Genomic DNA, 15687 nt, shown 5'->3' on the forward strand with positions numbered 1-15687 from the left:
GGGAGGAAGGCCCTTGGGCCTCGGCCTTCCCCTCAGCACGGGGTCTCGTTGCAAGGGAGGAAGCGGGGCCCCACGTGCTGCTGGATGGGGGGGGTTGGCTGGGGGAGAGGGCAGAATTTCCTCCCAATGGCTCTGTGCAAAGCAAGGGGTGTGAAAGGCTGCTCGACACCTCCTGGGAGCTGCCCAGGGACCCATTGGCTGCACCCATCGCTGCTTTTCATCCTCATCTCCAGCCAGGATTTCCTTCTGTTCCCTCCCTGCCTGCTCTGCCTCTCAGTCTGTGCCCCCCAGCAGGTCCCACTTGATGCTCTCCATCACCTCCCCACCTTCAACCCATCCCGGCAGGACTGGGCTGCACCAACCAGCTCTCCAGGGCTTATTTTGAGTACTATCTGCCTCTATGGAGCTCCCTGCTGCAGGAGAGCCACACAAAGAGACTCACAGAGGGCAGCAAAGCCACAGGGGCATTGCCTCACTGCCCATAAGCCTAACACTGAAGTGGGAAAGGTGTGCTCAGGTCTTTCTCTTTGCTAAAGGGCTTTTAGCTCTGCAAGGAGAAAGGGCCCCAGGGAGGTTCAGGGCTGCCTTGACCTGAGTTTCCCTCTCCCAGCTTCAATCTCTGCCTCCTTTGTCCCCTCGGCAGCTGGGAGCAGATGAGGCCAAAGTCCTGGTAATCTCCCCTTTCCACTGGGGAATGATAAACTGCAGGCACGGGGCGGTTGCAAACTCCACCCATCCTAATGCTGTGCTGGAGAGTCAATATTTAAACACAACTTTGCTTCCTGGCTAGATAGGGGAGCGCCAGGGCTGTGCATGAGACCTCAGTGCAGGACCCAACCCTCCTTCCATCCCACTTCACTTGTTCTCCCAGCTGCAGTTTCAGCCTTGAGCCCCTGTATTGCAGCAGCAGGGCCCCATCCTTTGTCACCTGTGCTGCAGGGGTTGGGCACCCATTAACAGGCAGCAATTAAAGGGGAGGGGTTGCATAGGTGTTGCTTACTCCTGGTGGAGCTCCTGTGCCCATAGAGGGATGCCTTAAATGAAGCAGGGGACATGAACACCCAGAAAGCAGGAGGTAAGGAAGTTAATGACTGTATGAATGACAGCCCCTGCTTTAAGGTCACGCTGAGGTTGTGCATTCCCTCCTGTGTGCTACCCAAAGGCCTTTGAAACCTGGTTTTTGTTTAAAATTGATTGATCCGCATTTAAGGGTTGTTTCTAGAGGAGTTTGTGCATCACAGGGGGTGGTTAAAAGAAAAACTTGTCAGTGCTGTAAAGGCAGCCAGGGTGTGTGCAAGGTGAAGGTGCTACAAGAGGCTTTGCAGGTGGTGTGAGCAGAAGGTGGCCTTTATTTTGTGGTTAAAGACCAAGTTCCTGGGCAAGCACTGCCTGATGTGGGCTGTGCAGGACCTGATGCTCAGATATATGGGAAATCAGCTCATGTATTAAAAGGCCTCAAATGGAAACCCTTCCTGAGCAAAGGAGCCTGTTGTACGCAACAGGTGAATGTTTCCTTAGAAAAGAAAAAGGAGCGAGGAGAGTTGTTTTATAGCTGTATTTTGGAGCATAGTTAAATCCTCTTTCAAAGAATTCCTGGTTAGGGGATGGGGCCATGCATTGAGTGTTGGTACTGTAACACAAACCGTATGGGATGGAGGATGGACAGGACTGACTTCACAACACCAAAGGGAGCTTTGGGGGACAGCAGCCTCCTCAGGGCCCCAAAACCTCTTCCCAGGGAGCGCAGTAACACACTGAACTCTGTGCAAAAGACTGCTTCGTGGGGGGATCTGCCTGGCTGTGGTAGCAGCACAGACTGGGGAAGGGGGGAAAAGAACAGTAATTCTGTGTATGGGAACTAAGGATCAATCCTGCACTGCTGGCACTGGTGAGCTCTGCTATGTAAGGGCCTTAGGCCTTAGTGGCTCCATTCCCAAGCCTTCAGCTGGATGAGGTTTATTCCTTTGCTTCAGACAGTGATGGGCCTGGTGCCTCTATTGCAAGACAAAGGCTTCTGCTCATAGCAGTTAGCAAATTGATCCCTTACAACAGCTCAGCATCGTAACAGGACTCTGTGCTTGTCCATCAGTGAAGTGGTGATGCCCCCCTATGTGGGAGTTGCTCGTGTGATGCAGCACGATCCAGCATGGAAACACTCAGTATCTGAGCAGGGGCTGATCCAACCAGGGACCAAACCCTCCCCTTAGAAACATGCAGTGCTGCCTGTGGTACACCCAGCTTCACTGCACTGTGAGGTGCATCCCAAATGCAAAAGGCCTTCCCACAGCAGACACCAGGCACATCCTTTCACTAAGTGCCTTCTCCATCTTCAAGTCTTGATGCTGTCCTGGAGTCCAGTCATACCTTTCTCTTAAGGTCATGCATTGCACTTCATTGTAGTGGAACTGTTTCTCTTTTGTTTTGAAATGATCATTTCCCTTTCATACCTAAGGGAGCCGGGCTGCTCCCTTGTGTTTAGATACCCCAAAGTATGTGTCTCATTCTTGACCCTGTCCAGCACAAACTACCTGCCCCACGTATCAGCCCTCTCCAGGAGAGTCAAGGCAGGAGCTGGTTGTGCTGCTGCTGCTTTCCCAGCAGGGCAGCCCTGGATCTCTTGCCACTTCTCAACTTAGGCAGAACAAAGCAGTCTTTTGTCCCTGCATCCTGAGGCTGGTTTCTTTTGCATTTGGGCATTTTCTGGTTTCATACACTTTCTCAGTATCTTCAGATTCACAGCCCAGCCCAGAGAAACAACATCCTTCTGCTCTCTCTCCTATGCATCATGATCAAGACAGCCATGAGGAAGGGGCTTTGACTCAGCTGGAGCCTGAAGCCAGATCACTGCAGCTCAACTGATGGTTGGCCTTGTTGGAGAGGAGGTGTCTTGTTCTGGCACCGCAGACTTTGGATCAAAAAGAACAAATATACATATGGAAACAAGCTTAGGGTTCTTCGAGGAGTCCAAGTTTGTACTTCTCCCTGCAAGCTGGGGTCAGTCGATAGGGAAGCAGGCTGCTTGCATGGGTGCTCTGCGGAAGAGCAGGCTGGAGCCACGGAACAGCTGTCCCTGAGGAGGAAAACAAAGGGGTTATGGTTATGAGCACCCTGGGTTGCTGCAGGAGAGAAAGTGGGATTTCAACCCTGGGAGCTTTGGGGTCAGGCACTTCTAACAGGGATGCCTGATGGACAGGGCAGAGCCGTGGGGCTTTGCTCTATGCAATGCCTGACATTGCAGGCTGAAAGCTAAGGTAATGGGAACACACCAGTACTGCCATGCCTGGTACTGGTAACTGGAAGGATGGAAAGAGTTACAGAGCACATCAAGGATGCAGCACAGGTAACCCCTGGGCAATGCCAGAGCCCTCAGGAAGGAGTGGAGGGAACCCAAAGCACTGTGTGTGCCTCACTTCCTCACCTGGCTACTGAGATACCTCCAGCAATGGATCCAGGATGTGAATGCAGGAGCATAAGGAGGGAGGCCAGCACGCAACCTGCACGGCAATGAAAAATAGCTTAGATGATCTGTACAGCTGTCACAATACCCAGAGATAACACAAGCGTAAGTGAGGACACAGACACGGTGTCTGCACTGGGCTGAAGGCCAAATGACCAGCTTGTTACACTGCAGTGGATCATGTAATTTAATTACCCCAGGAGTGTACAAACAAGGAGTGTTACCTGGATACGTTAAGAGTGCAAAGACTATATGCCATATCTACGCCTTCAAGAAGGAGCAGATATCAAGACAGCATTACACCAGTGGGTGAGATCCAAACCCTGTGCTGCATTAACAGCTTTGCATTTCTTCATGCATGATCTCTTTGATCCCTTCTGCCTTTGGTCTAGTTTGGATCAGGCTGCACCACCAAACTCTCCCAATTATTCCTCTCCATCTGAGCTTTCATTCTGCTCTAACACTGTAAGTAACCTGGGATGGGAAACCAGGCGACTCTGCAAAGCACCATATAGTTTATGGTTCTGCATGAAACCTTTATGATTGCTAGCAAAGGCTTCAGACAACAAGAGACTGCAGGGAAAGCATTAGATCTCAGTGTGACACATACCCACAGTTGTTCACTGCCATGAGATCTCCCACGAGAAGGAATGGATACGTCAGCATGCTCATAGCAATCTGAAAGCACAGAAGTCTGGTAGCATCTCTGATGTTCATATCAAAAGCAGTAGTTCTAGCTTTTTGCATGTTGGTTAAGTTATCCTCATCTTCGGATGTAAAGTACAGACTTTGAATGTACCTGCTTTGCCCCCAGAACACGAGCCCTAACCCCACAAACAGCAGGAAGCAGAGGAAGGACGTGGCAGTTGTCTACATACCCCCATCACAAATTTCGTGTAGCTCCGGATCACCGATGCCTGGCTGAACTGAAAGGAGAAGCCAAAGGATTATGGGGGAGGTAGGTAATACCAGGTTATCCCTGTCACTACATGACATCCCTCTGAGCCTGAGTCTATTTCAGTGTTAGCCTCCCATCCCCATTGATGTCCCACAGCTCGAAGTGCTTGGTACAGATTCCCAAGCCCTTTGCTGGGCAGTTCCACTCACGTTATCATCCACTGCGTAGGTGTTGATGAAGTGAGCCAAGAGGTTGCAGCACCAGAGGAAGATGACATCCCCCAGGATGTGAGGGACTAAACCTCTGCAATGGCAAAAACACAGGTGTGAGGTGCAGGAGGATCCAACCCCTCCCTTTGCCAACACAGAAGAATCCCACTACCCAGAATACATCTTTATTGTGGGAGGAACTGAAAGGAGAAGCTCTTGTGGACCTCAGGGGATCAGTTTTATTTCCTGCTCTGATTGAAAAAGCAGTTGGGAAAACATACTCTGAACCAGCCTGCTCCACTTGCTATTGTATTGTCAAGAGCATTTCATGGCCCAGAGAATATTGACCTGGTCTGCTTACAATAGGAGACTGCTGTAGATACCAGGGAAGCAAAGTAAGTCCGTGCACTGAAATATCTTCCTCTCTAGCTGGGCATGCCCTCAGAGTGAGCGTGTGCCACTGGTTATGGCTACACAGAGGTTGTCAGGTGATGGGAAATAAGTGGTTCTCAATGATTTTAATGGAATTTAGATGGCATTAGGAGTGCTGAGAGCAAAGCAGCAACAGTTTGGTCCTGCAGGTGTAGTCTGCGTTCCCCTTGTGGCAGTGTGATTTCCTAGCGGAGTTGCAGGGCGTACATAACTTCAAAGCCCTCTTGAGACATTCTACATCGTGTTAAAACCTTTCTTGTGAACAATTGCGTTTAATTAGGCTACCAACAGTGTTTATTTTATGTGGTGAAAGGGAACTTAGCCAGCTCCTTTTCTGAAAGCTGTTTTCTAGGGAGGGGACTGAGGCCAAAGCCCCCCCCAGAAGCAGAGGCAGCAGGAAGCTCTGTCTTATAGATGTAATTAAGGAATGAAGCAAGAAGGTGTTTGCTGGACTTTAGTGATGCTGTCAGTTCACCGTGCATCACACATGGGGTCTGAGCTCCCTTGGGCAAGCTGCTCTGGGCAGCAGTTCTCCTGCACTGTGCAGTGCCCTGCTCCTATCAGACAGGCAAACCTGCTGCCAGCACGAACCAGCTGTTCATTACAAGCACCCACGGTGCTTTGCAGAGGAATGTGCTTCTTATCCAGGCCCTGGGCTCTTATTTCAATAAGGAGCCTCATTGTTGCACTTGAACTTGGTGCCTTTTGCACAAACAAGTGCTTTAAATGCTCCTCTGCTAAAACACAAAGAAATACAAGCAGTGGGAGGGGTAAAAGCTAAGTAAAAATATGGAGTGTTCTCAGGGCTTTAAAAGTATGATTGAAGATAAGATCAGGGGAAAACTTAATGGTCAGACTGGAGCTCTGTCAAAGGCACAGATTCAATCTGTGCTCACAGGAGTGATGTGAGAGTCCTGCAGTCAGACAGGGTTACGGGTAGGAGGGAGCTCAGGGAGTCATCGGCATCTATGGGAGAAGGTAATCAAACAACTCACGTACACAAAGAATCCCAGGATCCCTTCCTCCTTGAATATCCTGCCAATAGCACTGAATACACCGCTGCCAAGAAAGGAGAAGAGCTATAAGCACGGGGAGGTTGTCTCTCAGTTGGCTTCCCTTTCTATTAGCATTTAAAACAAAAAGGCAGGAAACTCACTGAGTAATTAGCAAAGTGCACTGCAGCCACCAAAGCACCCACTGGCATAAAACTGAACTGAAGGGGATTCCAGGGGCAGAGTCCAGCCTTCCCATATCCCTTCACCCCGCTGTCATCCACCCCCTAAACACAGCTCAGATTCCTTTTTCAGTCTCCCAAACCTCCTGGATCATCATAACACCTCCCAGCATGGCAGCACTGGGCAGGCCTGACTCAAGGACTTGTGTTTTCATGTGCTAAACTCTCCAGAACTGCAGCCATTCACCTGTATTTGACTTCCCGGCCAACAAACTGGACCATGCAGCGCATCGAGATCACTAAGAAGAGAGAAAGAAATGAGTTTGGGCTGCAATGAACGCGAAGGAAAAGGTAAACCCAATCTTTTTGCCAGCCCTTTTCTTCATGCAGATCAACTCCTCTCAGTGGCCTTCATCAATGCAAGGCATGTTACAAACTGGTTCTCTCCTTCAGTATGTAGTTACGGGTCAGTCAATCAGCCATCCCAGTCCTTGAGATCTACATCTGTTCTGTGGTTTCATACACTTCTGTTTATATGATGAGGTTCTCTGGTTGTTCTGGGGGTTGTCCTCAGTCAGGGCAGGGTTTCTCAGTCTGGGGAGGACAGGCAGAGGGACAGGACTCACCGTGCAATGGATGTGACACAACCCTGGACACGCACTGCATCATCATCTCGTGAGATGTCTGGGGAGAAAATGGAACACCTGCATGAAAAGCTCCTCCTGTGCAGATTGGGTCCTTTCCCTCAGTGTAGCTCCGATCCCAGACCTGCTTTTAAAGCTGTTTTTCTTTGTGGTAAGCCTCTATTTCTATGAAGTATTTCACCTCTGCACACAGTGCCTACTAAATACCACCTGGAATTCCACTCACAAGCCACAGTTTAAGCTGTCCCTGCTTTCAAGGCACATCCCCAGCTTGATCTCCCTCATCACTCACTGATGCTGAGGATCCATTTCTCACCTCTTTCACCACTTTCCTAAGGGAAGTCTTCACGTCATCCTTGTTAGACACGTGCTCCATGTCCTCCAGTGGAAAAGCCTGAGGAGGAAGAGAAGAAACGTGGTCAAAACTGATGGGAGATGCTGAGCATCACATTCCTATTGTCCTGGAGGACTATTTGGAGCCATGAGGAGACAACACACGCAGTCGTGGCTGGTTGCAAGCATGTGCAGCCTCTGTGGCTCTGCTGCAGTAGCACTGGATGCCTCATTAAGCTGATTAATGGAGAGAGAAGCTGACCTTTACCTTCTTCACGCTCCCCCTGGTGATGGTTGATAAAGTGCTTGAGATGAGGCGAGGAGTAAGGCCACGGAAGAGGCCTCTCTTCCCATCCACTTTCACAATGTGTCTGGCTGGGTAAGAAAACACCAGGCTGCTGTCAGTCTGGAAGCAGCTGACCCACAGTGAGAGCTCTGCCCTGACCAGAGCACAGCCTGCATAGGGTGGCCACAGGAAGACTCACCGTAGGTGAAGAAGCCAGGCAGGTACAGTACTTTCCTTCCCAGTACATTTCTTCCAACAGTTGGAGGTAGTGGTTCGTGCCCGACCTGCAGAACAAACCCTATGAGCAGATCCCCAGTGCAGTGATGGAAGTCCTGAAGCTGACAGGCAGTGTGGACTCAATCCCACCTGCCTGAGCTGCTGAATGGACCCTCCATCACCCTATGGATGCCCATGATATGGACAGTCCCTATGACAGATGGGTGTCCCATGATATAGGCAGTCCCTTTCCTGTTACTCCTCTTGGGGTACAGGAGGCCCCCATCCCCCTCATTTTATAGGGTTCCCTATTACAGAGGGGTTCTGAGGATGAAGAGGGATGAAGACCCACATTCAATCCTTTGTTATATAGGAATCCCCATTGTGTGGGTATCTTCATCCATCCCATTTTATGGGGTCCCCTCACCTGTCACATAAACAAGCCTCCACTGCACACGTTGGTCTTTATCTTTGGTATATATGTTTATATATGAGTTCCCATTCCCTGTTATACAGCTGTCCCTGATGCAGCAATATCCCAATTCCCACAGTGCTCCCCATTCCATCCTCACAGCTACAGGTGGGATCCATACACACAGATAACGGTGACTGAGTGCCACCCCATCACACAGCACGACCCTCCTCACCCCATTACCCCCCTCAACACATTATAAGGAGGGAACCCCCATTGCCACATATGGGGGATTCCCTTTACACAGGGTCCCCATAGCCCCCTATGGGGTTCCCCATCATTACACAGGCCGTCACCCCCATATTAACCCCCTCAACACATTATAAGGAGCTCCCATTGCCACATATGGGGGGTTCCCTTTACACAGGGTCCCCATAGCCCCCTATGGGGCTCCCCATCATTACACAGGCCATCACTCCCCCATTACCCCCCTCAACACATTATAAGGAGCTCCCATTGCCACATATTGGGGGGTTCCCTTTACACAGGGTCCGCCATAGCTCCCTATGGGCGTTCCACCATCATTACACAGCCTCACCCCCCATATTAACCCCCTCAACACATTATAAGGAGCTCCCATTGCCACATATGGGGGGTTCCCTTTGCACAGGGTCCCCATAGTTCCCTATGGGGTTCCCCATCATTACACAGGCCGTCACCCCCCATTACCCCCCTCAACACATTATAAGGAGGGAACCCCCATTGCCACATATGGGGGGTTCCCTTTGCACAGGGTCCCCATAGTTCCCTATGGGGTTCCCCATCATTACACAGGCCGTCACCCCATAGAGACGCCCCACGACCCCCCCTCACACCTCGGCCTACACCTCAGGCCTCCCCCCTGCCCCCACACGGGGGTCTCATCCCCCCCACACCCCCTTTAGGCCCCGGACCTGGACGAGCAGCTTGACGTAGAGCAGGGGGTGGCTGACGGCGGCGAGCCCAGCGCCCAGAGCCACGAACAGCCCCTCGGTACCGTCGGTTCGGCCCGGTCCGACCCCAGGCCCAGACCCGCCGCCAGGGGGCGCCAGCGCCACCGAGGGCAGCGGAGCTTCGCCCGCCATGGCCCCGCCGCCGCCACCACTGCGCATGCGCCGCCTCTTTGCGTATTGGTGGGCGGGATCTTAATGCGAGACAGCACTGGTGGGATCTGCGAGCAGTAGAGACGCGGTCCTCCCGCTTTCCTAGAGCGGCAAGTCTTCCAGCGTCCCTTGCGCGTTCCCGCCTTGCTCAGCGGCTTCCGGTGTTCTCTGCGACTTCCGGCGGAGCTTGTGGTGGCGGCGGGCAGGGAGTAGCCATGGCGTATCGAGGGCAGGGCCAGAAGGTGCAGAAGGTGATGGTGCAGCCCATCGTATCCTTGTCCGGAGGGGCAGGGGACGGGCCTGCGGGGCCTATGGAGCCTATGGGGCCTATGGGGCCTATGGGGCCTATGGGGCCTGTGGGGCCTATGGGGCCTATGGGGCCTGTGGGGTCTATGGGGCCTATGGGGTGTGTGGCCCTATGGGGGAATCTATGGGGCCTATGGGGTCTGTGGGGCCTTTGAGGCCTATGGGGCCTGCGGGGTCTCTGGGGCCGAGTGGGACCTTTGGGACCTATGGAGCCTGTGGGGCCTGTGGGGCCTGTGGGGCCTGTGGAGCCTATGGGGTCTATGGGGCCTGTGGGGCCTATGGGGTCTCTGGGGCCTGCAGGGCCTATGGAGCCTATGGGGTTTCTGGGGCCTGTGGGGTCTCTGGGGCCGAGTGGGACCTATGTAGCCTGTGGGGTCTATGGGGCCTATGGAGCCTATGGCGTCTCTGGGGCCGATGGCGAGTGGAGGGTAGGAGCGGCCCTGCAGGGCCTTGTGTCTCTCTGGAGTTGTTCCCGTCCTTAACGCTGCTCTACAGAACCTCATCTTCCGCTACCTGCAGAACGTGAGTACTGGGGCCGGGGCAGGGCTGGGTTCGCCTTTGGGTTTGTAACTTCTTGGCTGCTTTTGGAGCCCATCGGCTTCAAACGAAGAACTGGTGCTGTTTGGGAGCATAAGAGCTGGCTCAGAGATGAGCGTTCTCCCTTTGCATTAACACCTTTGTATGTTGATTGTGCCCCTGTGTGTGTAACACACACTCAATAACCCACACCTACAAGGTTCTGTGTTGGGAGTTGCTCTTTGGGGTGTTTCAGAGCTGCAGTGGCTGTTGGTTGCAAAGATTTCTCACCACATTACTAGCAAGGCTTTCTTAAATGCACAGAAGCAAAGACCAGCATTGCTTGAAGCATTTCTTTTCCAGTTTATTCACCCTGATTGTTTTGCAGAGGTCCAGGATCCAGGTGTGGCTTTATGAGCAGGTGAACATGCGGATAGAAGGCTGCATCATTGTGAGTACCAACATGTCCATGTGTTACCATTGGCTTTCCCACGTTCATGAGTCTGTGTGCTACCAACTGAGTGTTTTTGCCACTGATTTTCAGGGCTTCGATGAATATATGAACCTGGTGCTGGATGATGCAGAGGAGATTCACTCCAAAACAAAATCAAGGAAGCAGCTGGGTATGTCAACGTGTTATAGCATGAAAGGTGGTTGGGTGAGCCTTGCTGGTAGCAACACTTAAAGGTGGAAAGCACATGCCAGGTGTTGGTTTGGGAGAGCATTGGGCAGGTGCTGGCTCAGTCTTTGTTCCTGATGTTTGTTAAAGGTGATGATTTTGCTGAATGTAAAGGAGAATCTCCCTGTGCCTGAGACCAGTTGTTATCTTTTAAATGCTGTCTTTGTACAACTGAGGTGTCTGGAGGAGTCTGGTCCAAACTCCTTTGGGCTGTTTCTAAACTTGGTAGCCCTGAGCAATTCTCGTACCTGCTGGGTCAACTCTTGGCCAAAGCAGGAGCCACCTGACTGGTGGTATTTACTATTTACCGCTGCTGGAGAAGATAAAGCTGTCTGTGATGAGGGGATGCGTTGATTCGGATTGAGTTTATAGCAGGGACAGTGTTCTGCTGGGGCTGAGATGGTGTCTGAGAGTTGGGAGTGGATTATGAGTATGGACCCTGCCCTGCTATGCTTTCCATATGGGGCTGCCAGCAGGGATAGGACTCATTGCAACCCTCCCCCTCTATAATAGGGGCATCTTCTTGCAAGCATCTCCTGTTGTGGGATAATATGTGAAAACATGAGGTATTCTTGGATTCTGGGATCTCTCTAATCCCCCATTTCCTTTCTGTGTTGCAGGTCGGATCATGTTAAAAGGAGACAATATCACTCTTCTACAAAGTGTTTCTAACTAGAAATCGCTGTTCTTAGGGCAGTGATTGCAGTTCAGAATGGTTTGGAGTGAATGAAGAAGGTGCAGTGGGAGATCTACCCCTGCTGGTAGATAGAAAGTTACATGTAACTGGCATTGCATGCTGAGCTCAAAGTCCCCTCCTTTTGTAGGAGTGATTTTTTTTGTAGTCTGAAACAATAAGGGATGTATTTCCCAAATAAACATTTTTCACGTTGTCTGTAAACGGAAATCTGCATGGTTTTATTCTCAGCTTTCTATGCTTGGAGAAGGCAGAGAAATGTACATCAAGTGATTTGCTGTTGGTCCGATAAGTTCCTGATAGCTCTGTGCTTTTTGGGTAGTTACAACATGAGACAGGACAGGCTCTGGTGTCACTGTCAGGCTTGAGCATGCATGGCTCTAATTAAGTTTGTTAGAGGTTCTACGTGCAATTACCACCCTTTGTTGTCAAAACAGCTGGTTCCTTGGGTGCTTTCTGGTGGATCAGTGGGTTGGTGATGGATTTGAGGCTGTGATACAGTGATCCGACATCACAAACTATATTAATAGCTGTACTTTGGTAAAATATCATCATTAGATAGGGCAGCTGGTTGGGATTAAATCTATAATTTCTTCTTTGGGCAGCATCTCTGCATTAAATCCTAGTGCTGGGATGTCAGATGTGGCTGGATTTTATCACTATTATCCATGTAAGGATCTGTCCTATTTAAGTTTCCATAAGTGAGCTGAGTTTCTTAGTCCATCAGCCAGAGATCAGTTCCCTTTTGCTTGGATGAGCAATCCCCTGTTTTTCTGTTAATCATTTTTCCTTTTGTGTGGATATGGAAAACACCGTACAGGTATGGAGTTGGGGAGAGCTTATTTGCCAGGGGATCTGCTGCCTTGTGTTGCTTGGGTCTGGTTTAGGGCCACTGAGGTAGCATTGACTCAGAGTCTGTTCTTCCTTCTTGTGCCTGCTTTGTGAGATGTGGGCATTAGGAGAAACAGCTCTTTCTTATCAGTAGTGCTGCTGCCAACTCCAAATTGTGCACTTCGAGTCATTGTAATGCTTCCTAGAGCTCCTCTGCTCTCTGATGTTATCAGATTAGCACAAATGAACGTCAATATAGGAGTAGGCTGCTGATGGGAGGAAGGAAGTCCAAGCTAATCAGCTCTGAAGCATCTCATGATAAGGCACCAAAATAGGCAGTAATTATGTGCGTGGGGGAGTTGCAAAAGAAAATGAGAAGCTCCCAAGCAGGAAGCCACACAAACTGCAGAGAGCCTGCAGGAGAGTCCGAGTGTGTGTGAATGGCCAGGAGGAAATGCAGCCCCATTGTTTGTTCAGGGCCTGGCAATGGAGCACTGCAGCCCAAGAACAGAGCTTCTAGGCATTACCAGCACACAGATGGGGCTCAAAAACAATTCTGCTTTTGCCTTCCCAAGAAGCACTTGTCTGTCCTCATAAAAACCACAGGGCTGACTCATCTAAATGCTTGCCGAATTGTTTTTTAACCCCGAATCCTTCCAACCTCCTGAGTGTTTCCAAGCTGGAGGCAGCCAGAAGGTAATGTTTCATCGGGCTGAGCTTGCAGTGCCAGATGGAGGGTGACCCAAGCTGGCTGCACAAGAATGCATTAGACAGAAGAGGGTGCTGCGGGCTCGGCCAGCTCCCTGCCCCTCCAGCTAAGTGTCATAAGCAGGAACACAGAGTTCCCCAGCATTCAAGCAGCTTTATTGGCTCCCAAACAACCTGGAAGAAAGCAAAGCGGGTTGTCTGGCGTGGAGCTGTTGCTCCATCGGGGCAGCAGCCAGGCAGGGTGCCCTCTCCTCTGGCTTATCCCTGCTGAGGTGTCCTGCTCCTGGAGGGAATGAGGAGCACGAGGCTCTGGTTTTGACTGTGCAAGAGGCAGTGAGGAGGAGCAAGGTAGAGTGAATGCTTACAATTGAGCTCTTGTGTTTAGAAAACTCCCGTTGCTTGGCTTTCTGCTGCGTTGAAGCCTGTTGTGTTTGCTTTTGCAAGTACTTTTCCATAACGTGCAAATTCCTTTCCCTCCAGTGCGAGAGTGAGCAGGAGTGGGGTGGGTCTGGGGGTGGGTAAAGGCTCCTTATGAAGGAGCTCCCTTGAGGTGACATAGGAATAGAGCTGGTTCTTTCTTAAACGAGTGATTGAGACCTGTGTCTGTGCTAATGATGGCAGAGATCTCCACCATACAGCATTTCATTTCGAAGCCATTGCATTGGTTGTGGCAGGCAGGTGATGGCCCTCTCAGGTCCAGGTGGAGCTGTGCAATGTTTGCTTTGATTTATTTTCCCTTTTCTTTAAGGTACCTTGAGTAAATGTTTGCCTGCTCTCTGCTGCTGGCTTCAGGGCTCTGGAAAAAGGACTGCATTTCTTCCCTGCTGCACTTGGGAATTGCTTGCCCTGGCCCAGCCCAGTCTTTCCATGGGACTGTGCTTGTGAAACAGCCCCGAGCAGGGAGGCAGAGTGGTCCTGGCTTTGTTGAAGGGGAGTTTCTCAGTGGTTCTCTGGTAGGATGCTATGGTTTGTGGGGTGATTTGTGCTGGAACCTGGACCTCTGAGTCAGCCAATGGTGTGATCTCAATGGAGTCACCAGTAGTGCTTCTGAGTGCTCTTGATAGTCACTGCTGCACTTCTCACATCTCTCAGGCTTTGTGGAGGTGCTGGGCTCAGTCCCTGGGCAGGACAGGCTTGGCTTGGCAGGAGGACCACAGGTGGGACTGGATTTGAATCTATGTGGGCTTTACAAGGTGGGGAATCACCTTCCCTCCACCCCACAATGTCCTTCTCCCAGAGCCTCACCGCACTGTGCTTGGCACACATAATCTGAGAGCATATTTCAAGTACTGGTATGTTTTAAGGATTGTGTGCCTAAAAATAATAGTATCAAACTGACAACAGTGGAAGGTCAAAGACTCAAATGGCTTAGAAGCTGCACCCTTAGGGCAGCATCTGAATATGGAAAACTTATGTGGAGGACTGAGATGAGAGCTCAGGAAGAGCAGCCTGAAATGGTGCTGTATCATTTCCCTGCAGTCCCTGCTTGATGTTCTGGTTTCAGTCCTGCATGGAGATGGAAATAGAGAACGGAGTTCTTCACTATGGGTAATAAAACATGGTCTCTCCTTAGTCTGAAGACAGGATTGGTATCCATCAAAAGCAGATCAGATGCCTGGGGAGAGGAGTTTGCTGTGCAGCCATTCCGCCCTTCTCCCCCTCAAGTCCTTGTCGATGGGTTCTCACTGTACACAATGCCAAGAACTGGCTGCAGCAGGTTTTGTTCGCAGCAGTACCCTCCGTTGGCAGCCCACACACAAGGTGCCCAGCATGGCTGCCCTCCCCCCCCCATCGTGCCTTTTCACATTCATACCCACCAGGGGCATCATTACTATTGTTTGTAACATCTCTTGGAAAAATGAGTCATGGGCATTTTGCCTGCCCTCAGCAGGGACACTCTGCCACATTAGCAGCAGCAACGCCCGCCCCCTGCTCTGCTGCCTTGCATACCAGCGGGCCCCTGCGTGCAAGGAGCTGGACTTGTGTTGCTGAGCTTGCTTGATGCTGCTGCTTTTCTGCCAGCCTAACCTGGGCCCCAAGGATGGTTTTACTCCCTGCTTTGCATGCATGGAAGGAGTTCATTGCAAGGTGCTGCTTTGCCCTTTCCTACAGGGTTATCTTCTCTCCTGTGCCTTGAACTAGAATATTTAAGCCCAGCTCACAAACGAGTGTTCATTACTCACCATAAGATGCTTTAATCCTATTCTAGATGTTGCCTATTTCACCAGTAAAGCCCTATGGGATCAGGTTTGCCCAAGGGCTTGCTTCCTTTCAAAGGCCAAAGCCCCAACACTAAACTGAACTCACCTCCCTGTCCAACCCTGCTGCAAGCTGCTGCTTCTCAGTTTTCCCCCTTATCTGCAATCCTTCAGTCTCTTGTCATCAAAACAGGAGCAATATCTAATAGCCCCCTGGGGGTGGTGGCTGATGGAGCGATGCGATGGCCTCGGCTGAGCGGAGCAGCGCTGTGCACCAACCCGCTGCCTCTGCAGCTCTCCTGCTGCCTGCCAATCTGCTTCCCAAATAAATCAGTGTTTTTGCGGGGGTGCTCTCCTGTGCTCTCAGCTGGATGAGGCTCAGAGCAGAGTTGAGATGGTTCAAGTGGCGGCTGTTGTGAGCTGAGCTTGTAGCACTGGTGCTTGGTTGGGCATCATGCGCAGCTTCCAGAGCTGGGCTGCCTTTTGTGCATTGGGATTTACAAAACATAGGGTCAATGGGAGCACCTGAGCTCCCTGCAGAGCATGGGAGGT

General features: G+C 51.1%; 3 protein-coding genes across 4 annotated transcripts in view; 2 read left to right on the top strand and 1 right to left on the bottom strand.

The window, feature by feature from the left end:
• Positions 1-1540: 1540 nt before the first annotated feature.
• MTCH1 (mitochondrial carrier 1) lies at positions 1541-9227 on the bottom strand. Of its 2 annotated transcripts, none has more exons than XM_015884905.1 (12): positions 9015-9227; positions 7633-7717; positions 7416-7522; positions 7131-7208; positions 6797-6854; positions 6418-6469; positions 5996-6055; positions 4565-4658; positions 4336-4383; positions 4068-4135; positions 3419-3494; positions 1541-3070 (listed from the first exon to the last, which is right to left on the bottom strand). In XM_015884905.1, the coding sequence occupies exons 1-12, from the start codon at positions 9210-9212 to the stop codon at positions 2996-2998; spliced, it is 999 nt and encodes a 332-aa protein (XP_015740391.1). In that variant the 5' UTR covers positions 9213-9227; the 3' UTR covers positions 1541-2995. The 2 variants fall into 2 exon arrangements, with proteins under 2 accessions (XP_015740391.1, XP_015740390.1); XM_015884904.1 differs by having other exon boundaries at positions 7410-7522.
• Positions 9228-9312: 85 nt separating this feature from the next.
• SNRPE (small nuclear ribonucleoprotein polypeptide E) lies at positions 9313-11602 on the top strand. Its single transcript, XM_015884906.2, has 5 exons — positions 9313-9472; positions 10005-10031; positions 10414-10476; positions 10570-10648; positions 11325-11602. The coding sequence occupies exons 1-5, from the start codon at positions 9419-9421 to the stop codon at positions 11378-11380; spliced, it is 279 nt and encodes a 92-aa protein (XP_015740392.1). The 5' UTR covers positions 9313-9418; the 3' UTR covers positions 11381-11602.
• A 1485-nt stretch (positions 11603-13087) lies between these two features.
• SOX13 (SRY-box transcription factor 13) overlaps positions 13088-15687 on the top strand; it is a 31658-nt gene continuing 29058 nt past the window's right edge. Inside the window, exon 1 of the mRNA XM_015884885.2 lies at positions 13088-13285. The gene's annotated coding sequence lies outside the window, so the exon portion shown is untranslated. The remainder of the gene's footprint in view (positions 13286-15687) is intronic.

Source organism: Coturnix japonica, chromosome 26, assembly GCF_001577835.2.
Source record: "Coturnix japonica isolate 7356 chromosome 26, Coturnix japonica 2.1, whole genome shotgun sequence".
Classification (NCBI taxonomy): domain Eukaryota; kingdom Metazoa; phylum Chordata; class Aves; order Galliformes; family Phasianidae; genus Coturnix; species Coturnix japonica.

Bases quoted from the DNA above. Each gene is read 5' to 3' on its own strand.
- MTCH1 (XM_015884904.1), bottom strand. From the start codon at position 9,212: ATGCGCAGTGGTGGCGGCGGCGGGGCCATGGCGGGCGAAGCTCCGCTG. The intron at 6,470-6,796 runs GTGAGTCCTGTC...CTCTCTTCTTAG, and splicing joins TGTGTCACATCCATTGCACG to TGATCTCGATGCGCTGCATG. The intron at 4,384-4,564 runs GTGAGTGGAACT...TTCTCCTTTCAG, and splicing joins CCTACGCAGTGGATGATAAC to TTCAGCCAGGCATCGGTGAT.
- SNRPE (XM_015884906.2), top strand. From the start codon at position 9,419: ATGGCGTATCGAGGGCAGGGCCAGAAGGTGCAGAAGGTGATGGTGCAG. The intron at 9,473-10,004 runs GTATCCTTGTCC...GCTGCTCTACAG, and splicing joins AGGTGATGGTGCAGCCCATC to AACCTCATCTTCCGCTACCT. The intron at 10,032-10,413 runs GTGAGTACTGGG...ATTGTTTTGCAG, and splicing joins TCTTCCGCTACCTGCAGAAC to AGGTCCAGGATCCAGGTGTG.